General features: G+C 40.7%; 1 protein-coding gene across 1 annotated transcript in view; it reads left to right on the top strand.

The window, feature by feature from the left end:
• CFAP90 (cilia and flagella associated protein 90) overlaps positions 1-24,292 on the top strand; it is a 170,913-nt gene extending 146,621 nt beyond the window's left edge. Inside the window, exon 3 of the mRNA XM_069613843.1 lies at positions 23,735-24,292. Coding sequence (XP_069469944.1) covers positions 23,735-23,914 — 180 coding nt within the window. The 3' untranslated portion in view covers positions 23,915-24,292. The remainder of the gene's footprint in view (positions 1-23,734) is intronic.
• Positions 24,293-24,608: the final 316 nt, after the last annotated feature.

Genomic DNA, 24,608 nt, shown 5'->3' with positions numbered 1-24,608 from the left:
TTGAAGGGAATAGGGGAAGTTAAAATAAAGCTGAAGCCAGGAGCGATTTTACCTTGAGCAAACAGTACCCCATGTCTCAAGAGGCTGATGAAGGTATATTTCAAGCCATTTCAGCATTGATGAAACAAGGGATTCTGGTGCCATTAGAATCATCATGTAATACTGCTGTGTATCTGTATCAAAAAATCTAAAGGAGGTTTGTGGAGATTTATACGAGATATGAGACAGATTAACCAGATTGTAGATGCAGAGTTTCCTCTAGTTCCTAATCCGGCGACGATACTGTGCAGTATCCCGGTGGAACCTCGATATTTCACAGTGATTGATTTGAAAAATGCATTTTTCTCAATCCCGTTGCACAAAGACTCACAAGACTTGACTTCCTTTACGCTCCGCCAAACTCGACTGAAACACAATTGGTTGCCCCAGGGGTACTGTGAGTCCCCATCGATCTTTAACAGAGTCCTACAGATGGATTTAGGCAATATTGATCTTGAGTGGAGTGATACAATACGTGAATGACATTGTAATTTGTAGTACCATGGAAGATGAGTGCAGACAAGATTCTACTCAGTTGATGACTATTCTAGCAGACAAGGGATATAAGGTAGAGAAGGTGAAGTTACAATACTGCCAAGAAGAGGTGTTATACATAGGGCAGCTGATTTCGCATGAAGGAAAGAAGTTGACACCTGAAAAAGCTGGAGCGATTATGAAAACCTCAAAGCCAAATACAGTGAAATAAATGCAACAGTTTTTGGGATTATGCAACTATGTTAGAGCCTGGGTGTTTGATTACAGTACATACACAAGACCCCTTTTGCAAGCTTTAAAGAAAGCACAAGTGGATAAAGTAAAAATAGAATGGACTGAGGAAATGGAGGAAGGGTTTGAGGAGCTGAAAAAAGAAATTTGTACAGCCTTGTTTTAGGAATTCCCAATTATGCTGAGGAATTTTATTTGTTTCTGCATACAAATGGGACAGTTATGACAGCAGTGCTTATGCAGAGAACTACATTGGGGTACAAGCCTTTAGCGTATTACAGTGGAATTTTAGACTCAGCTATGAGAGGACACTTTCCTTTGCCAACAATCTTTGGCCGCTGCCACGTTTGCAATTGAGAGGTCTACAAGTATTGCCATGGGCTGCTGCATGACTCTCTTTGTGGAGCATGCTCTGTTTGCCATTTTAGAGAAACCCAAATGCACATTGACATCCCAAAGAGCTTCAGTTTATAAGGTAATGATTTCTAATCCAATGATTAAGATTGTAAAATGTAAAATAGTGAATCCTGCCATGTTTATAGCTGAGCCAATAGAAAGCTATCATTTTAATTTTTTAATTTTACATTTTTTGGTTTTGTAAAGCGCGTTAGCAGCCCATGGGCATCGAGGCGCTGTTGCAAGAGAGTGTCTTAGTCACATGAAGAATACTTTGCTCATGGTTACAGTGAGCGTGAGTGTTCTAATTATGTTCAATTTTATGATGATATGCCCTGAGTGAAGTAGAATGCATTGGTCAGAGGGGAAATTCTCTTTATAGATGGTTCTTCAAAAATTGATCAGACTAGTGGGGAAGGGCAATCAGGCAGTAGTGAGATACAGATTAAATGGAGAGAATTTGAAGTTGTAGCAAGTGTAAGACTACCGTCTCACTTTTCAGCGCAAGCAGTAGAATTCGTAGCGCTTATTGTCGTGCTCGAGAAGCAAAAAGTGCAGGAAGTGACAGTGTCTAGTGATTCTGCCTACGTGATGCCAACCTTACACGCAGGATTAGCACTTTGGAAAAGGAGGGGCTACCTCTGTGTGGACGGCAATTCAGTGCAGCACGCATCCTTATTGGACAGGCTTATTAAGGCACTGCAACTCGCAGTGGCCATAGCGGTCGTTAAATGTGCAGCGCATACTAAGCAAACAGATTTTATCTCTTGCAGGAACGAAGCCGCAGATGAAGAAGCCAAAAGGGTTGCATATTCCCCAGATATTCCGAGCTTTGGTACTGAGAGTATTAAAGAGAAAGTAGTTACAACCATGTTAGTGCAAGAAGGGTTTAATAAATTGTCGATAACCCAACTAATGGAGATTCAAGGGAGTGCACCACAGGAAGAGCGGGAATTGTGGAAATGAAGGGGGGTGTTCTTTATCACCCACAGAAGCATTATGGCGACAGGACAGCACTGGAAAGCCGGAGATGCCAGTAGCATTATTAAAGGTTGTGCTCGAACAGCTGCATTGCCCCGTGCATGTAACTAGGGAGAGTCTTGCTGCTACGATTGCACAAGTTCATTCCAAATTTGTTGGAGCATGTTGCACTATTTATGGTAAACTGCATCGCGTGTCAAAAGTTTACTGCCGGGCATACACTGAGAACAATTAGAGGGGTAATACCTCGACCGAATGGTCAGTTTCAGCATTTACATATCGCCAATGTCGATATGCTGCAAGGATGTAATGGATATACATATCTATTAGTGGTGGTGTGTCCCTTCGCTAGGTGGATCGAGGCAGGTCCATGTACACACCATGATGCCACTTGCACAGCAAAGTTTTTAATGCGCAATGTTTTCCAAGGATGGGGTGTGTGTGAAGTGCTGAGATCTGACAATGGGCCACATTTTGTTAAAGAGCTATTTGAACAAACAAGTTTGCTTCTGCTTATCACTCGCAAGCAAACGGAGTATGTGAGAGACTTAACGGCCTCCTTAAAGAAAGAATTGCCCAGATTAAATTGACTTTGAAGACAGGATGGCTATATTGCCTACTCCTAGATTTATATGCCCTTCGGAATCAGCCAGGATCAGACCACCACCTTACCCTGCATGAACTAGTGACAGGGTGGCATATGAGAACACCTCTTACACCTCCATCTAGGAGTAGAAGTGATGCCAGAGTAGCTAAAACTTTAGGTGATGATTTGCACGACTATTTGACATGTATGATCTCTAGTATATCTCTCATTTCAGTCTCGGGAGGATAGCTCAGGGGCAACACGCTCGTCTTCAAAGCAAGATAATGCAAAGCATCACAGGTTCGAACCCGAGGTCAGTGCTTTGAAACCTCTGGGTATTAAGCGCATTATACATAACCCATTACAATTACAAAAGATTAAGTCAAGTGCAAGGGGGGTTGGTCTTAGAACACAGAAGAAGACAATTCAACAACCAACCCAAGTCAACTACTATCGGCACCTAAGTTATATGTTGGAGACCTAGTTCTCATTCAAAAATGTACTAGAAAGTGGCATGAGCCAATTCAATCGTCCCTTTTGCGTTGAGAATATAACCCCTTCAGCTTTAAAGGTCCAAGGAAGACGAGCTTGGCTTCACCTGAGTGACGTAAAAGCCTGTAAAGGTGAGAGCCACCCTCCCACCATTGCTGATCCAAAAGCAAGGCAAAGAGAAGAATTTCATGATTGATGACAAAGAAGAAGGACGATAAACCAACTACCAGTTGATGATACAGATTTTGCATTTGTACTAAAATTCAGTGGACACTGCTTATAGGTATTTTAGCAGGAGTGCAAAGACTTACAGAGAATTTTAGGAATTTTGAAAATGAACTTTTAGAAACACATTGAAGTATCAGAGTTATGCCTAAACCTCAGTTCTCGATCAGAAAATGAAAACGAGATCAGTATCCAGATTCATTTTGTGGTGAATACCTGTTCTAAGTGGCTAACCATATGGTACTTACCGGCAGTGATATTCATCGACTTGTGCTTGCTGTGTTTGTGTTTATACTTCAAGATTATTCTACTCAGTCAGAAGAGACGTTGATATTCACACATTTTTAAAGGATCCTAAAAATGGTCCAGTAATAAGAAGGCTTCTCATATCAATAATTGAGCAGATTTTACAGTTGCAAGTATAAAGAAATGTGATGATTGTATTAAAGATGAGAAATGTAGAAGCCAGCATGGTTCTAGAGGATGAAGAAGTGCAACAAGTACCAGGATGGCACAACTACCAGTGGATGATACAGATTTTGCATTTGAACAAAAACTGAGTGGACACTCCTTATAGATATTTATCAGGAGTGCAAAGACTTGCCGAGAATTTTAGGAATTGTGAGAATGAACTTTTAGAAACACATTGAAGTATCAGAGTTATGGCTAAACCTCAGTTCTTGCTCAGAAAATGAAAACGAGATCAGTATCCAGATTCATTTTGTGGTGAATACCTGTTCTAAGTAGCTAACCATATGGTACTTACCGACAGTGATATTCATCGACTTGTGCTTGCTGTGTTTGTGTTTATACTTCAAGCTTATCCTACTCTTGTCAGAAGAGACGTTGATATTCACACATTTTTAAAGGATCCTAAAAATGGTCCAGTAATAAGAAGGCTTCTCATATCAATAATTGAGCAGATTTTACGGTTGCAAGTATAAAGAAATGTGATGATTGTATTAAAGATGAGAAATGTAGAAGCCAGCATGGTTCTAGAGGATGAAGAAGTGCAACAAGTACCAGGATGGCACAACTAGCAGTGGATAATACAGATTTTGCATTTGAACAAAAACTTAGTGGACACTCCTTATAGATATTTTAGCAGGAGTGCAAAGACTTGCCGAGAATTTTAGGAATTGTGAGAATGAACTTTTAGAAACACATTGAAGTATCAGAGTTATGCCTAAACGTCAGTTCTTGATCAGAAATTGGAAACAAGATCAGTATCCAGGTTCATTTCGTGGTAAATTCTTGTTCTAAGTAGCTAACCATATGGTACTTCACGACAGTGATGTTCATTGACTTGTGCTTGCGGTGTTTGTGTTTATACTTCATGCTTATCCTACTCTTGTGAGAATAGACGTTGATATTCGCACTTTTTTACAGTATCCTAAAAAAGGCTCAGTAATAAGAAGGCTTCTCATAGCAATAATTGAGCAGATTTTACAGTTGCAAGTATAAAGAAATGGGATGATTTTAAATAAAGATGAGAAATGTAGAAGCCAGCATGGTTCTAGAGAATGAAGAAGTGCAACAAGTACCAGGATGGCACGAGAAATTGATTCCTATGTTTTTGTGCACAATATATGCCTGTATGATTACTCTCTTTGTTTTTCTGTTCCTCATCTTTCACAGTCTCTATCATGTTAGTACTTCTACTGAGGTAGAGGCCCCTATGGTTCTTCCTACTATGGGAACTTCCTTTGATATACTTTATGAATGGTACACGGCTTCTAAAAGACACAGGAGAGATGCAGAGGAAGATAATGAGGGGACAAATACCTATCTAGACAATGCAGCACACTTGGGTAATAACATGTGGTAGCAGCACATGAGAGAAGTAGGAGAAACAACATCTATGGAGAGTTGCCACGTCTGCGCTCTCATCCCCTTTGCCACAAATACAGTGCAAACCTTCATCTCCAGAGAAGTCCCAGAACACGATGCCAGGTGCTTCATGCATCTTGCAGCATTTATGACCAGAGGACAATTTCAGGGAAGTTGGGCCACTTTGCGATGGAGATCGAAAAGGTTATTTCCGTTCCAGGATGATTATATAAGGACTTCACAGATGGAAAAGGAACCTGGATGGCAGAGCAATATACTTGTGTATCCTTCATCAGGACAGGAAGAGGTAGTCATTGAAGACATGAAGTGAATGGATTGCCCTGATGTAACAGAAATATCTGTATCGCCAGGATGTTGGGAACCAACTCAAGTCTTTGTCTATGGACGAGTGAAGTCCAAGAAAGGATGGGAAGGAGGACTGATGTCCTGTGCAACTCATCTACTGAAGTCAGAATAACTGCAAGAGGTACCGAGAGTGAACAATGGATGTTTGAAGTCGTGATCTAAACATTCCAAACTACTGACATGGGTAGAAGATGAATCAGGTCCAATGGTTGTGATCCCATTGGTTAATGTGACATTGTGTTTCCAAAGACACAGAAAGAATCATGTGGGAGATAACAAAGGCGGGCCTGAACATTGGAGAATTTCCAAAAGTAGATGCCCATCTGAGAAAAAGAAGATCGCTTGAATTTCTCAATCAAACCAGAAGAGGGAATTACTTCTTAGCAAAGTCAATAGAAGCATATGACTCCATCCCTTATGAACACAGGTTGTTCAGCAAGACTGCTTGAATAATTACGTCTTTATTCATGCCTGGAATCTTCTGCATACAATTAACACCACCATAAAGGGATTCAATGCTATCAAGGAAGAGCTGAGCGCCATACAACTAATGACCCTGCAGAACAGATATGTCCTTTATATGATCACATCGATGGAAGGAGGAGTTTGCGCCAAAATCAGGCCATCATGTTGCACATTCACACCTTCTCAAAATGACAAGAATGGGACCTTGACAGAGGCCATAACGTTGCTAACGAACCTGCAAACAAGATGGAAGACGAGACTGAGGACTTTGAGGATGATAGTTGGTTTCCTTCTATATTCTCATGGATTCCGCAGTGGATGGCAAACATCTTCAAATTTCTTGGAGCAGTATTGGTGATGGTGATGTTTGGATTCTGTGTAATCAGGATGGTGATCGCCCAACGCAAGAAGACGGCGAAGAAAGCAGTAGGAATAAAGATCCTGATCAATGTCGTATCTGGGTTTGGAGTAAAGGAATTGACTGATGAAGATGTTAGAAAATACATAGAGGCCAGCATCGTAGCACCTGAAGGAACAAAGTTCCTGTATCCAACGAATCATAAAAAGTATGTGGGATGATAGGTCTATTGTAATACGAATGGACAGTGCAACTACATGACCTGGAGTGTAGATGAGCATGTCAAATCAGCCGGCACCCTGAAGGAGTGATGAAGATCTGGACTCCAAAGAAGCACTTTTTCAAGAGAAAATATCAAGATGTGGAGAAAACTGAGGAGGTGGTCGAGGACTCCACCAGAGGGGGGAATGTAGAGGAGCAGATACATGCCTCTGCAGGAAATCCCGCCTGCCTAAACCCTATATGTTAGAAACCTGAGATTGTGCCATGCTTGACACTAGCAGTTGTTCCAATACCGCAAAAGATATTTGAAAGAAGGTACCCACCGAGAAAGGCCTATCGAATGTATCCCCGGAGAGACGATATTCTGAGGGCGGCACTCCCTGAAGGAATAAGAAAAGGAGCAAAAAGAGGAGCTGGTAATGTCACAAAAGACGATTACTGCCTGAAGAGAATGCATGGACCTTACAGAAACTGATGACAAAGTTAAGAATCAAGTAAAGTTGCATATACAAAAAGAAGATTTCACGTGTGCGAAGCACTGCAGAAAATGCAAGCCGTTCAATAACTGTACAGATGCTGTAGCGCAAGTAGATGAAGTAATCTTTGAAGCTGGATATGTGTAGTGAATAGACTGCAGGCAAAGCCGCCATTGTATAGAAACTGGACATCAGTGTGATGAATTTAGTAAGCCAGGACCCATGGAGAGAAAAGGCGAGAACTTTGTCACAGCAAGAATAAGCTGAAATTGTGGAAAAAATGACGAGGCTGTCTGGCCTGGTCTATTCTTAAAGGTGGTGAATGTGCAAAGCGGAATCATCCTTTGTTAAGGTGCAAAGAAAGAACACCAAGATTGCCAAGTTTTATTCAATTAAGACATTTAAATGCTGCAAAATGGACCAAATCGTGGTCTCCTGTCATGTGAGCCAAGGATGGAAATAGAGTTGAGTGTGAAGTTCTAGAACGACGATAGTGAGTGCTCGCACTTCCATATATTCCCACAGACAAGAATACTTTGCAAGGTGAAGTTCAAAGACAATCTTCATGGCAGAAGGCATGGGTGATGAGGACGTTGGGCTAATTGGGTGGGGAGGTAAAGTCAGGTCCACCTCCTGGCACCTGGGTCTGAGTTTACGTGCTGATAAGTGAACCGAATGTTCCAGACGTGGCATGAGCCAACTAATTGTAGTGGGCCGTATAATGAAGGGCCCTATAGTTTGAGAGCCAATGATATACTGTGTTCTTAATAGTATTGAAGATTACATGTTTTAGAGGTAGGCATAAGTTATTCACCTGATAATAGATAACCAATCACAATCCCAGCCTGTATGAAAAGTATGCTTAGATGTACACATTATTTTTGATAAGAAATTAGCTCAGAATGTTCTGGGATTCTTTCGCCTCAAGTTGTGTCCCTTGGTACATCAACATATTTTGGGGTTTTCCTTGTCTGTTTGCAACCAGATAATCCACTTGAAATAACTTTTAATGAAGTGGCCAATGCTGTTTATAGGCAGGTGAAAGAGAAAGCCCCTGGCCCAGACTTTATCCCGACTGACCTCTATAAAAGTGAGATGACTATCTGGTTACCCTACTTGCATAAGCGATTCATTGCAATCCTCTGCACTGGCATGAAACCTCCATCTTGGAAGGTGTCTGAAATTGTTCCCATACATAGAAAAGGAGATTGAGGGGATCCAAACAATTATAGACTGATTAGTCTATTGAATGCAAGTAGTAACATCCATGGGAAAATCTTGCAATGGAAACTCGAAGAATGGGTCCAGGGACAAGATGCTCTTAGTCACCTACAAGCAGGATTCCCAAAGGGGGTGAGTACCGTGGATCAGGTGCTAAGATTGGCTCTATTATATATAAATATGTGAAAATAAATTAGGGCAATCTCTATGTATTATTTGTTGATTTAAAGGCAGCTTTTGACAGCACCTCGAGGCTGGCTCTATGGGAAGCATTATTGGCCAAGTGAGTGCCATTAATTTGTTGAAAGCTGTAATGGCGGTGTATGCTGACTCAGCAGCTAAAGTAAGATGTTGTTTAGGGGGGTGACACTACCTATGCTCTTGGAGTGCAGAAGGGGGTTAGACAGGGTTGCACGCTGGCCCCCTTATTCTTTAATTTTTTCTTTGAAGGAATTCTTAAAGAGTTCCCAATGGATACTTTGGATGCCTCACAGTTAGCTGGGGAAAGAGTAGGTATTCTGTTTTTCGCACTTGGTGTAGTTCTATTGTCACGCACCCCTACAGGTTTGAAACAACAGGTAACCCATTTCGTGAAATTTTGTAAAGCTAGAAGTCTGGAGGTTAACTCCAATAGAATGAAATTCATGAGGTGTGGTAGGAAGCAAGGGTGATGGTCATGGATGGAAATTGAAATCGAAGAAGATAGGGTTGTAGAAGATCCCCATGTTGATTTTTTAGGTGTAAGGTTGTGTAAGGATGGAACTTGGAAGGAGCATGTGACTAGGATTAATATGGGTTTGGCAGGAAAATTTAATGGCATCCTGGCATTGGCTAGCCGTGTCAAGTACCACTCTGTCCTTCCAGTGGTGGAAATATATAGGATGCAAGTTTTGGCTAGCACCCTGTATGGTGTGAACATTTGGGGTCCAGCTAAAGTATCTAATTTGGTAGTCACGGAAAACTATTTCTTGAAAAGACTATTATGGTTACCCATGAGCCCTCCAAATATTCCCTTGCATTTAGAGCTGGGTCTCTGAGGTATTGCAGATAAAAAATCTCTTTTTACTCTGAATTCACATTTTGGTCAGCGACTACCATAGGAAATATCTTGAAGCAATGGAAGATGTTCTGGCATACAGTAAGGCAAGTTCTCTTGGGTGGTTCTGGCACCTTCTTTTTAAACTGGAGTTGGAGGAGCTGTGGAAGAGACCTGAAGCCATTAACAGGACTAACAAACAAACTGTCCTCGATAAATATACTTATTATATTTGTGGGGGGATATGTTTCCAAATGCTTAGAGCTATCAACAGGCTATGAGTATTTGCTTTTTAAAGACGATTTTGATATGAAGGGATATCTCTCTCATGTGGAAGATTAAAGGGGAAGATTGCTCTTTGTAAAGATGGAATTAGGTAATCTACCCCTTGCAGTGGTTAAATCTAAGTGGGACAGTAGAAACACCCCATTGTGTCCCTTATGTACCTATGTAAGGGAATCTTTGCAGCATTTTTTGTTCATCTGCCCACAATATGAGGACATAAGATGAAGGAACTTCAGTAAATGTCTGAAGAACGGGTATGTTGAGGTTGATCAATGCTGAAAACCTATGCAAATGTGCAAAAACTATTTGTTATTTTTGTTGTGTCTCCCTTTATATCTTGTGCATGGAAGAGAGAAATTGTTATGAATCATATACAATAGTATTATAGGATGTAGTAGTGTATTCCATGTAGGACGTTGGCATATTAATATAGTGTACAGCAAATGGTTTTAATTTCTCATTTTTGATGTTTTGGTATCAAATGTATGTGTTGTGTTTAACATTTATGGAAACTCTCTAAAATAAAGTTGACATGATGATGATTTATAATTCTGTTGTGTAGTTGCTCGCGGTCCCCAACAAATCTATCTATGAGAAAGGCAACTTCACTGCAAGTCGTATTATGTAATTCCTCTCAGTTTTGCAATTGCACAACTCAAAAATATTCAGAAGACAATTCTTGAATAATGTACCAGTACCCCAAAGATCATTAAGAACTGTATCAGTGACTTCAGTTTGTATCATCTCTTTCCAACCAGAGACATTTTGTGACTTCCGTTCTGCACACACAAATAATTTGCTTTCTAAATACTTTTTTAAACACTGAAATAGTCATCTCAGTAATTTTGAAATGAGTTCTAAATAAAAATAATAAAAAACGAGTTAGATAGAAAAATAATACAGATGAATATTTTCTAATTAATTCCCAGATGCCTAGTCAAAATATTTGAAATTCTGAAATTGTTTTAGTAACTTAATTATTTTTTTGGAATAGTTAAACATTTTAACAGGACTAATAAAACAACCTAAACATTTTTCAAATGTGTTTTAGTACTCGGTCACTGCTGTAGTATAAGAACAATGTAGAAATATTTTTACACATATTACCCAGTCAATAGCTGCAGTATCCTGAAAGAAAATGTCCAATGGCATACATTTCCATTAATTAACTATTTATTTATTATAAATGATTCATAAGGCTTCTGTGTGTGCCTGCATGACCGTTCTCATATTCTATTTATTATTTCATTTATTACTTTATTTTATTTGTACATTTATAACCAAGCACACAAATCCTATGGGCATATAGGTGCTGGTTGCAGAAAGGGGGAGGACAGTTGTAGCTCAGCTATGGGTGAGGGAGTTCAGCAGTGGGGGGAGTGTCAGTTAAAAAGGTAGGTTTTAAGGTTCTTTCTGAAGCTGTTGTAGGAGGGTTCGCCTCGCAGGTGGGGGCAGCGTATTCCAGAGGGGGCGGAAGCCCCGACTGGGAATCTGGAGCACCCAGATTTATTTGTGTGGAATCTGGGTGTGGTAAGACGATGTGTGTAAGCTGATCTTACTGGCATCACCAAGGAGTGATTCTGGATTTTCTGGGAGAGATAAGGAGGAGTGTCATTTGATAGGCATCGGTGGGTGATGGACAAGCTCTTAAACTTGATTCTGTCCTTGTCCATGAGCCAGTGGGTGGATTTTATAGCTTGCGAGAGGTGGTCTTGCCTATCAATGTCTAGGGCTGCCCAGAGCTCATTGTTTTGAATGACTTGTAGTTTGTGAGGGTTTGATTCGAAAGTGCTACACGGGAAAGAGTTACAGGAATCGAATTTGGATCTTATGAGGGCACATGCCACTTCATGCCAGTTCTTGGAGGACAGGAAGGGTTTGCTGGCAGTAATGAGCTTAGTTGCACAGTCTGATGATGCTGCAATGTGGTTGACTTGGTGTATCATTCTTAGTGAGGAGTTCAGGTACACGCCTAGAGTTTTGACACACAGCAACAGGGATGATATGGTCGTCGATGGTGAAGGCTTTCTAGGCTTGCTTCCATTTTGATAGTTTGGCCCGTAGGCCGGTAAGGAGCAGCTTAGTTTATTCATTGTTCAGACAAAATCTATGTTCAGCCATCCAGGATTGAGTGACTTCATAGATCGAGCTTATTCTGAGAAAGCACACGGTGTGGTTGCCGGTAAGGGTGATAAGAATTTGTGTATCGTCGGCATAATTTGTATATGTAATTTATTTTTTTATTTGTATTAATTTCAAATGTTTATATTAAAGTAAACCAGAAGCTATTTTCTTTGCAGAGGTCGGCTCGGTGACTCCTCTAATGTTATTCCTTTTGTTTTGCTTTTAGTCTAATTCTTGTTGCGTCTCAAGAGAGTGTAACAGCGAAAAGCCAAATACTGCTCCTTAAGATAATTCTGATAATACTCAATGAGAACAAGCACCAAGATTTATCACCATCACCACAGTTTATTTATCTGATATTGTGTGCCCTTTGGATGACACGTGTTTCGGCAATCTGCCTTTTTCAAATCCGGGCATATTTATTTTGTTTTTAATACTGAACATGGGTATTTATATCCACATCATAACACTAAATCAAATTATAAGACAAACATATAATTTGGCCAAAAGTATATATAGAATGTATTGGCAATCAAAAATAATAAACATGACAGACAGTTATGGTTGGGATTAGGGAGGAGTAGAGGGAGCTTACAGAGAGAAAGTAATAAAATAAAAAATAATTACAAGGTAAGTATGTGAAGCAAGTAAATAAGACAATCTCAGTATGACACAAATAAAGCGGATCAGTAAGGCCATCCTTGTATAACACAAACATTTTGCATATTCCTTAAATTCTGTCCATTCTCTGTTGCTAATTCCAAAATACCATGGCTCATCGATTACTTAATTAGAACTAATAGTGCTTTGAATTCCTACTTGTGTAGGTTTGGTTATGTCCAATACATGCTCCTTAATTTGCACCTTAGTAACAAAGTCCAAGGTCTTCACTAGGTGAGACGGCTTATTTGAACATTAAATTGTCAAGTTCTATTAATTTTAACATTGCTACTTTATAATAAACCTTACCATTCGTCTTCTGTGGTCTCTCTAGTCCTTTCATGTTTTAATGGGCTAGATCCCTGTACGAATAAATGTTTTAGCTTAAAAGTCAAGTGTGTGCCTCTAGAAATTCTCCGTCCCCTGTACATTTATTTTACTCATGGCTAAATGACTCTATTCATTTTATATAAAGTGCTCAATCCCCAGTCGATGTTATTTCTATCACACGTTTCTGTGAATTTTATTCCAAAATTGTTTGTTAATCCTTTTTGTGAACTCCTCAAATTGCACTTCTATGCCTTTCCGTATCAAAAACACATCACCAATGTATTACTGACAATGCAGAGAAACTGGCAAGCATCTTGAAAAACCTGAATTCGAATGGATGCACGTACATTGTAAAAGTAAAGTGAAGGGAGACGTCTTAGATGATCTGTTAAATCGCATAACGCCTCAACGCGACTTTTACAAAGAAATGAGCACACGCTAGAGCAGATCTGCGCAGAGCACCGGGGAAAAGATTGCTTTACTACTAATATGAGTTTGCTATTTCAGAGATATCAGTGTCAGATAAGAGAAGTTTGGAGCGCTCATTTTGAGCCAATCCAACACTAATATCAATTTTTGAGGTACATAGAATGGGGATTCAGCACTTTATATTAAATGAATAGAGTCATTTAGCCATGAGTAAAATAAATGTACATCCATGTAAAAAGAGATTCAACATACTACGGGCCTCTTTGTGCCACTTGCCAAGGCTTTAAAACTTCTATGAAGTGATATTTATACCTGAGCAGTAATATCAATTCAAGTAACAGTATTGACAGATTTGTAATGGAAACGTTTCCATCCATACATGCAGTAAGAAACCATCACTAACAATGCAGAATAGTTTAATGCAAATAAAAGTGCACGAACCAAGCATATTACAATCCAGTTTTTAAAAAAATGGCAGATTTTTTTCTCTTAATCATTCAACATATCCCTGTCCTCATACTAATAGTCAGTTCACTATTGTTCACACGAAAAGAGGGATCTAACCCTAGAAATGTCGAAACTGAAAAGATTTTGGTAAGCAGACTTTTTACATTCCACCTGAAAATCTTAAATAGGTTTCCTTACACCATTACGTTTTTGTGAATACCATCAATATATTATTTCTTGAATACAAGGTGTTTCTTTTTGTTTTTCTCTCCTTTCCCCCAACAATCCTCCCCTACACCAACCCTACTATCGCTGTCTATTAATCATGATTGATTTTGGGTTATTATCATTTGTACATATCTAACTACATTGCATCTTGCAAATCCATTATTTGTATGTCTACTATGTTGTACTGTTTTATTTTGGATATACAATATGCGCTTATGTACATATGTGAAAAATTGTAAATTACCAGATCACGCCCAGTTTTGAGGAAGGCTGGACTCAGCCGAAACACGTGTTAACTTAAGGACACCAGTCTATAATAATCAGATAATATACCAAAAATAAAGAAATGAAGCAACTCCAATGAAATAAATTGTGGTGTTAATGTCTCATTTTGGTGCAGTCTTGAGAAGTTACAATACTACAGTAATTACTAGCGGTTTCTGGCTATATCCACTTTCTTAGCAAGACACGACAAAGTTATTAGCAAATAACCCAACAGGCAGCGAGCTACAAAGCAGCAGACAACCAGATGAAATAGGCATATTAAGGAGTCGCCGCTCGACCAGTTTTTATTAAAGCCAGCCCACCATTTTTCCGTAATATCAATTTAATCTCACAGCTAAACGTGTACTTATGAAAACATATGTTTATTAAACCAGAAAATCACACTTCATGAAACCTTCTTCTTGGAAATTACAGATATTGGCCCTCATTAGGAGTGTGGCGGCCGCGGAATGAACAGTGCCGGTAAGGGACTGGCACAGCTCATTCGGGGCTGCCACATTACGAGGTCTGCAGCAGGCCCCGCTCTGCACGCCTGGTCAGACCAGACGTGCAGAGCAGGACCCGCTAGCAGTCCAGGATGCTAACAACGGGTCCGTCATTAACGTTGTTAGCATCCTCCCCATTCCCATTGAGCCCTATGTGGGCTCAAATAAGAATGGGGATGTACCGTTTCCTGGTCCCGGGAAAGGGAATTACCGGGCCCTCCAAGGTCGGAATGGCCCGGTAATTCCCTATTCCTGGAACCCAGACCCGGTACCCGGTATGGGGGTAGCCATGCCGCTTTTAGCGGCATGGCTACCACCATACTCGTAATGAGGCCGAATGTATTGCAGCTCCAGTATACAGCAGGTCAGTGAACGATCAATATTCACATTAAAATTAAATGTGTTGCATTAGTCCCAATAAACAAACTTCCATAACACACTCATATAGAAACATCAACAAAAACTATCTTTGGTCTAAATTCTTCAAGCAATTTAAACTGCCATGCGTGGCTTGGGGCACTGTGCCAAATACGGTCCCTCATCCCTGAAATACTTTCACTTTAGAATATTAATCATTTGTCTCCCATGAACTGAATTAAATACTTACATCCGCGGTGTCCTGATTTTTTTGGCATGTTCAAGGTTGAATAAAGATAGCAAGTAAACAAAAATATGTCTGCAAACTTTAGCCTCCCCCTTCCATGACCCCTTATTCTAGTCTAGTGGAAGCGAGCCATATTTGTTTACAGTATCCCAGGCTGCCCTCAGCTGTCCATTTATTTTGTAAAATGTTCAGAGGCAAAAATCAACTCACATTCTTTGAGTACAAATGCGTTGTATTTTCTGTTGATTTAGAAGAGCACCAGCATCCAGTTCAAAATGTAGTAAACAAATCCCCAGAAACAAACAGCAAAATGCCTTTTCTTTTCCTTAATTTTTCTCTTTGCATATTTCTCTTTGAAAAAGAGAAGAAACAATCACTTTTTATATCCCTTTTCCTTCTGGCTACACTTTCCATAATGATCTATAAGTTCATCCAGTCAAAATTCCTTTGTTTCCCCCCAATGCCCCACAATGCCAAGAACATGTAATGTTGTGTGATAGATTCTATCTACTGAGTATAATAAGCCCTTGATCCACATTAATACTTTCATATCTAAATGTATTACTAATTTCGCTTTCTGCAGCAAAGCATGCTGTAACAATTTCGTCCACCTCCTAGTCAAGGTTCCTCGTGTAACATCACCAACATTCATGCATTGCGGTAACAGGCTTTTTTCACTTAATGTTCAATTCTGCATTTCTCATTTTATCTCAGTTTAACTCTCTGTGAATAAGCCATTCTCTAGGTTTTATTAATTTAACAACTGATTTTTACAGTATTTCAGAAAATTCATCTTTTAATCAATTAGCCTTCCCAGCGTAGCAAAGCAATAATGAATGCTTTCATGTGTGGTAGCAGCATCTACACAGTTCCCACTATTATTTATATTTTTTATTTACATATCAGGTTGTCTATATTACTAAATGCTGCGTGTTCATGTAATAGAGCTCACTTGAACTCCTCACCCGTATCTTGGCACTCCTTTCATCTTTTGCCTTTTGTCCTGACAGTGAGTGTTAGTATGCAACCCAAGAGTCGAGGAGGGAAGCAGTAGGAAAGAGGGGTTCATCTCAAGACATGCAACTGTGAATCAGGGATTCGAGGCCATAGGGAGTGAGTAGAATGTGTGGATGCATGCTGAAAGATGGTGCCATAATTGCCAAATTATATCCAAAGATACCTATTAACTATACTCTACGATATAATCAACCATGTAGGCTTTACTGTGATAACAATCTGGGATGGTAAAAAGCGTTTATCTGAGACACAATAATGGTCATAATAGGCAGGAGGAAGATATGTACAACATAATAACAAATTCTTGCACTAACAATGGTGCACAATGTTCCCCTACATTAGGAGAAAAGCATAATCTATGGGTTGGATATGCCGATATTATTGTGTTGATAGATCAAACTGCCATCGGAATACAAAATTCATTAAATGCTCTGTCAGTTTATTACATAGCCAATGGCCTGAAAATAGATCACAAGAAGACGAAAATAATGCCCATTGGAAATCCCTGTCGGAAAGGTAATCTAAATTGGTTTTTAGATAGCCAAAAGATCGAACAAGTCAAAGCTTTTAAGTACTTAGGGGCCTAATTAGTTAAATATAACTGCAATTAATGTGCAATCAATGGTTTGTGCAAGTGCAGTCAGTAAATTCATGGCAGCTAAAAAATGTATCAGCTCCACAGGTGGGTCTTCAATAACAGGGCTAACTGCCAAGAAAAATGTGCCCAATGCAATTCCTCATGCCCCTAGGACAAGCAATAAGGGGGTTACATTGTCTAATACTGGTATAGTCCCTGGAAAACTCTAGATTTCGGAGACCTACATGCAACTGAAATTTAATGGGCTGGACATTTTGGAGGGCAAGAGCTGGAGATCTACATTTGGACTCTGGCTAGGATTTGCGATACAGCCTATTGCTTTTGAATGAAGTCTCACCTTGATCAATCTGACCTTTGTGATTAAAAGGAATATATTATAAATGCTTATGAGTCTGTATGACCAAATCATGAGTCTGCTTGGATGTCTCCTTTGGCAGAATTAAAACAAAACTCAAGTAGCTATATGAATTTGCTGAAGTACGAAGGCATTTTCATGGAAAAAATAATTGGTAGTGTGGTCTGAGCCTTGGACTGTCTCTGTTGAGAAATCATTTTTTTAAAAGTCGCAAAAATTGATTATCTTGCCACTATGTTTACCTTAACTAAGTATCCTATGCAAGATTTTAATCTATCAGCTGACAACGCTATTTAAGTGTTATTCCTTATAGCAGATTTCGCAGATTTATAATGTTGCTTCAATTCAGTTATTTGCCTTTGTTTATGGTCTGTGGCACGGAACTCAAGAATTCAAGAGCAAAATGTTTATGTAGTATATGTGGTTGCCAAACTGCAGTGGAATTTTATTTGATATACGAAATATAGAATCTGATGATTTTTGGGCATATTGGGTTTCGGGAAGTTCTATGATTCTATGTAACTCTTTATGTGGCTTTGGACCCATGTCTTAGGAATCATTGATGAACAATAACAGACAGCAACTCTGCAGTCCTCCTTTTTTAACATTAGCTAAAGTATGAACCACTATCACTCATCCTGTGATATTTATATTATGATTTTTAGAATAGATGAATTTTTTGTCAGTATAATGCCTGGGGATAAGAACAATGAATATGTATGATAAATGTTTTATAGATATGTCTTAGATGGTGTCCAGTCAGTATGTCAAACGCATTTTTTTTAATGCAAAAATGTCGAAAACTTTATGTCGAAAAAAAAAAATTCGAATGTATAATTTTTTTATTTAATACTTTTTTTGGAGTTTTGGTAAGTAAAATAAAGTGTAAAAAAAAACAGGGGTTTGGGGGGAACCCCCCCATTAAAAAAAAAGAAAAAGAAACATTCAGAAAAAAAATTCGACTTAAGGTTTTCGACATTTTTGCATTCGAAATAATTGAATTCGAAATATTAACTATAAACCGTCTTAGATAGGATTAATTTACAATGGGCCTCATTACGAGGTAGGAGGTAGCCATGGTGCTATTAGCACCATGGCTACCCCCTTACCACATTCCGGGTCCGGGTTTCCGAAATAGGGATTTACCGGGTCATTCTAACCTTGGAGGACCTGGTAAGTCCCCATTCCGGGAACCATTCCCCATTCCCATTCGAGCCCCCATAGGGCTCAATGGGAATGGGGATGGAGCTAATAACGGTACTGCAAACCAGGCGTTAAGGAAGGGACTTGCTAAGGGACCTCGGAATAGCGTGGTAAGGGATTACCGGCACCGGTGTCCTTACCGGTGCCAGTAATCCCTTAACACCTACCTCGCAATGAGGCCCAATGTGTTTGTACAAGGTTCATTGAAATCTATGTCCTATTTTACGTTTGTATATTGTATCAGTGTTAAAACTTATTTTAACTGTGACACAATATTATAATAATTTACATACACAAAAAAATTGTCAAGGCAATTACAGCCCTTAAAACCTGGATTCTATTTGGAACCGGAGAGGAAGTCCATAAAAATCACAAGAAAAGTAAACACGTAACAAAACTGCCAATATGCAGGAATGGTCCTGGTGTATCAAGGCAAATCTAAACAAGCTAAAACTTAGGTTCAGCAGATTTATGGAAAAATAATAGTTAGTAAAAAAGCCCTAATGCTATCCAAGACACAGTTTTTAAATTATACACAGAAGTCTCGTATGAGCAAGCGAAAATAGTGCAGAAATAGATTGTTAGGCCAAATCCTTGTAACACAGAATACAGGAAGGTAGGTTAATGTCGAGGCTATGTATATAATGTTATGCAACAACTTCCTAATAACAAACTAGCAAAGGACCATGGCCTGAAAGTGGGTTGTTATGGATGCAAAACTGAAGGTTGGTGTCTGGAAGGGTATCAATGAATCTTAACTACTGGCAATTGCTCTGAGCAACCTTCCAGACCAAGGCAAAGACTAGATGGAAATCTGGCTTGGTCCCCTGGGCGTCATTTTAGGGGTAGACAAGGATGTTTGTCCCCCCACCCCCAATTTTTGTGGCACACTTTTTTGTCCCACTTTCATTTAGATGCCATTTCCCCCCAACATTTTCAGCAAAGTTACTCCACTGCTTGGTCCCATAAAATACAGACGTTTCTGTGTTCCAAGTATTTTCCACATGTAGGAGCGGTAAACGAGCCTGGCTGTGATGCTGGAAATGCATCGGAGGGACAGGGCCTCCGTATCCTTGTCCTTTACTGCTTTTTATCGTGTGTTCTGTCGTGTTTTCCGCGCAGGAGTTCATGTGGGACTCCTGGCGGTGCAGCTCTCTCTCTCTTGGTTTGGTGAACGGACACGTGGGATACCCTTAGGGCACCCATGGGTGGTGGTGCAACCCTGCGCCCCTAGTGTATGTTTTTGGGCACCTGTGGGTGGCCCGCAGAGCAGGGTATGGGCTGGTGGCAGCTCCATGCTGAATTTGACAGGTGCGCCGATCATCCTCCATTTTGGGATACCCCGGCCCTGCCATTGGGATCAGTTTATTCCTGATGGAAAACAAGATGGCCCCTGTGGCCTCTTGCTTTCTATTACCCATTACTTTGTTTTCCCGAAGTCCTGGGCAGCCCTGACTCTGTACCTTCCCCCTGACTGGCTGTTGGGTGGAGGTGCCATATATGGTGTTGTTGTGAAGGCCCGGCCAGACTCGCTGGAGCCTTCCCGGTGATGTATGTTGTGGGTACCTCCTGTGGGTCGGACCTGGGTGAATAGAGTGTGTGACGAATATGCATTCTGTGTTGTGGATGTCTAGTATCTGGTGGTTGACACAATGACTAAGACAGCCCTGCCCGAAACCGGTATGAATGCAGCTTGGAGTGTTGAATGGCTCGGTACTTGTCCCAATACACATAACTTGTTGTGAGTGTCTGGAGAGAAGTGAATGGCCTGAATACCTTGTGTGCCTGATTGGCTGCCTGCCTGTATGAATGCCCTTAGTCGCGATTGGATGCTTGAGTGTGACCCAGCGGAATGAATGGTAGATCAACAGTATATCTGGGGACCTCTCACTGCTAGGAATCGTGTTCAGAAGCTGAAGTCCACTACGACGAGTAACTGGAGCAACTGAAGCTTCACCTTGAAGCTCTGCTGGATGAGAAGAATTGCTGTTGCTCTCCTTCACTATCTGAAAGCTGCTGTGCCTCCAAGGACTGACCTAGAGAGGACCTGGTAAGGCGCCCTCTTCCCGAGGGACCATCGTGCACAGCTGATCTTTGCCAAAGCTCCCTGGTAGACAGACCTTCGACAGGCTGCTGACCCAAGACAAGGACTGCCGCGGAATCTCAAAGAGAAGCACCCGGACTATTGTCCACCACTGTCGACGACCACCATCGCCGACCGGAGCCGCCGTGCTCCCGTTTGCCTAAGAACTTCAATTGATCATCGGACGCTCTCGTCTGCATCGTTGCCCACTTTATCCTGCTGGAGAAGGCCCGACCGTCGACGCATCGAGGAGCATCCGCCGGTGGGTTTCCCGCCACCTAAAGACCACAGAGACGTCAACGACTCGACGCCCTTGCTGGGCCACAGTTCTTCATCATGTCTTTGCGGTCAAGAACTATCGTCACCGAGGTGCCCCGCAAGCCTCTTCCTTGCAGGACGCCAAAGCTCTGTCGTCGATGAGCACCGCTAGGAACGAAGCTGCCACTTCACGGCCGTAGTTCAACCTGTTCGCCGTCGGATGTTCGACGACCCGTGACTCCTGCCTTAGAGGGAGGGCACTCAAGAAGGGCTGTCGATTCCCCGACACCGAACGCCGAGTTCCTCGACGCCTCTCGACGATCCGTGGCTCCTGCTTTCAAGGGAGTCACTCAACAAGGATCGGTCGACGCATCTTCGGAGAACTCTACTCCACCAGGTACATTGGGGGGGGGGTAAAACCTTAATAGGAGGAAATAAGGCTATTGAACAATATATGGACTGGGCTTGTACTATATATCTTTATTTTACAGGTTGTCCAGGTGGGGGGATCTCCACACAGAACTGTGTCTAGGTAACGGGGCCAGCATTCTGCCTATTGTTTCAACCATCTTACTTTCGTTCCTATCTCTATTGCTGGTGTCCTCGTTATTGACCTGTGTGACATTTTAACCGTACAGTTGATGCACTTTAATGAGATTCAATAACATTGGTGGTACCACTTTAGAATTGTATATATTTATCATTGTTGATTTCCGAGTACAAAGTGCGTTATTGTGATCGTGTACATACTTTTGAATATTAATTATATAAAGACTGTGTTTTCAGTAATACAGTGTGTGGACATTCCTTTGTGGGGGTTCGGGGACTACAATGTACTTAAGAACCAGCCTGCATCACCTCCCGAAAAGCTAGGCCTTGATTGCTTGTCCATTGCTACCATAATAGAGAATCTTGGCTGGGGTCTTCTGTGCCTCTCCTCTACCATATAGACCCCCTACCTTTCTTTACACTGGCTGTATTACAAAAGATAACATATCCAAACCCTTTAACAGGCTATTAGTCTTGCAATCAACTACTACATCAATAACATATGTCCATAATAATGAAAACGAGAAACGGAATACAATGTTTTTGGTATTGCTCTCTGCTTAGAAAAACCTGTCACTTGCTAAACTAGAGCTTGTAAGGAGACTCATTCAGATACTTTCCAGCAATACAAACGAGTGTTAAAGAGCACATTTTTCTTTTATGGAAATACAATATATTGCCTGAAGGGATCATTGGAAAAAATGAAGAAAATCTGGTGACCAGCACTCACTCATATTTATCACAAGCAGGGAGAAGCATTAGGACAACTCAATGTACTGTTCCTGTACTCTGAAACACAAGGTTTTAAAGATGAAATATGCTGTACATAGGGGCCAATCATTGATGGATTAGACCTGTGGTAGGCCAATGCATAACAATGTACGACTATTAAACCTCTTGCATCCACATTTTGCTTCCCCCATTTGTTCATGAATAATATAGAAATTCAGATGAAGGTAAATTAACACATATCCAAATCGACTCCAGAAAAAAAGTGCAGCCGTTAATTCTCTGTACTGGATGTCATCTGCTGACATTGCCCTCATGCGGTAGTTACTGGCATGGTATAAAAGGTTAGTGGCATAAGCGATGTGGGGAGGACATTGAAAATACTACCTATTGTTACCATCTACCTGATAATGGTCTCATGATGTGTTTACCTCAGCTGCTAGACTGGGAATATCGTAGGAGTTAAACACTGCCCGATTATGAGCTTGAAAAATACCCCAAATACTGCCAATGTTCACCTCTACACAAAAGATCAGGGTGACATTGTTTTCTCCTTCCAATAAAGTAACATTGCTTTGTCCCTTAAGGAGAGGGATGCACAACGGTACATCTTCAAGATATGTGACAAAACTCTGCAGGGCGACCCCAAACGGACTAATAATGAGTTGTCTGCGTCTCATTCATAAAGGTGCTGGAAATGTGGGTTCCAAGAGGCCCAGATTATCACACCTTCTTGGGGTCCACCTGCGAAGTTTAGACTGCTATGTTGAAGGGACGGGGGGGGGCATTGAGGCCTGTCACTGAAAGGACAACATGATTTTTCTCGCAGTGGGGGGTGGATTTGTTTTCAGGGAGAGGTAAAAAGTGGTGCTGTTTGGATGTCGATTTCGACCTCATAAGCAGGCAGCATTTATTTCTTTCCAAATACTGTGCTTTTTTTCCATTGCCGAATAACTTATAATGAGGGCCCTAATGGGAGCAATTGAAATCTGTCGCTGGAATGAAATGGTACTAAGGTGTGACAAGTGAACACAGTTTTAAATGGTGATGGCAGTGCTGGACTGGCCTACGAGGAACTCTTGTGATTTCCCGGTAGGCCTCTGCACGATGGGCCTCTTTTGTGTGGGTACTGGTGCACTGGTTTTCTACTCCTCTTACTGCTCTCCAATGAAGCATGGATCCATTGGTTTATGGTCATTGCATCAAATCCTTTCCATCTAAAAAATTAGCATCGAATGCATTTTCATTAATTTATTTCTTTGGGGTTGGGGGGGGGGCAGACCCAGTTTTTTACCCTTTAAAATCCTCCTGAACAAAAATGTACCCTTTACCTTCCCAAAAACATGCATTCGATGCACATTTTTTAGATGGAAAAATTTCGATGGAATGGCATTAGATGCAATGACCAGATACCGATCCATCCACCCACCCCCTTCCTTGCATTTATCCTTGTCCCCATATATCTTTGAAGCAAAGGATGTATTCAGTGTGTTGTTACTCGCTCTTAGCAAATATCATATGTCAGTGTTTTGTTACACTATTTTTAAAACCGTATGTGAGGACATGTTTTAAAATTGGCTGTTTGGGCCGCTTTCCCCAATGTAATGGTGAAAATGTGTTTAACTTTGATGCATCTTTTTTCTCAGGAAGCCGCAAGGCCTATGCATGTATTGGCATCCTCCGAGTGCGGCAGGCATCTGAAACTCCAAGCTGATCATGTGACCAGAGAGCACGTCCGCATTGGTCTGGTGCGTTTAGAATTCTACCGGAAAAACGGAATAAGTAAATCGGTGGAAGAAGGATACGGACCTGTAATTCCCTCCTAAAAAGCCGGCACATAAGTTGTGAGAAAAGATGACGCAGGAAGGAAGGCAGCTATGAATTCAGAACAACCTGTGCTGCTTCTGGCATCAATGCTTCGGCTTTCTCAGAATTCCTAAATTCCGATCACAAGCGACCCATTGTTTCACTTGTGGTTGTTTGCCTGTATACCCTGTGGTTAAATATATGTCTGTCCATAAAAGCCTATATTTTTTAAGTGAAGATTATTCGTAGAAGGATTCTGTCTTTTTGAATTTCTCATCTAGTACATAATAATTCACACCGTTTACTAGATCAAGATTGTTCTTATTTCCACTTTGCTAGCCAAGTAATTCATTTAAAAGGATAGTTCCAAATATCACGCAAATAAAAATATGAATGTACTTGGTTTTGCCATTATTTGTCATGTAATTCTACCTTTACATTGGTAGCGAAAACCCCCATGGTTGTGGCCTTAAATTACAGACAGTTATTTATTTATGTGTAAGTATATACATGGGGGAAAGCTTGAAACATACACAATGAATTGGCTGATGTATTAATTACTCAATACCCACTGCGCCTTGTTGCAAGTTCGTCGATTCAGTAGACTTTTTGGTGGTAATTATGTTACCACCACTTTTTCAGCAGCAACGGAATTACTACCATTGCTTCTGCACTGCTGTCCGAATTTAAATGTAAAGTGGAGGATTTACCACC

This window comes from Ambystoma mexicanum, chromosome 5p (genome assembly GCF_040938575.1).
Source record: "Ambystoma mexicanum isolate Mex_15411 chromosome 5p, UKY_AmexF1_1, whole genome shotgun sequence".
Classification (NCBI taxonomy): domain Eukaryota; kingdom Metazoa; phylum Chordata; class Amphibia; order Caudata; family Ambystomatidae; genus Ambystoma; species Ambystoma mexicanum.
This window is presented reverse-complemented; position numbering and strand designations above follow the sequence as displayed.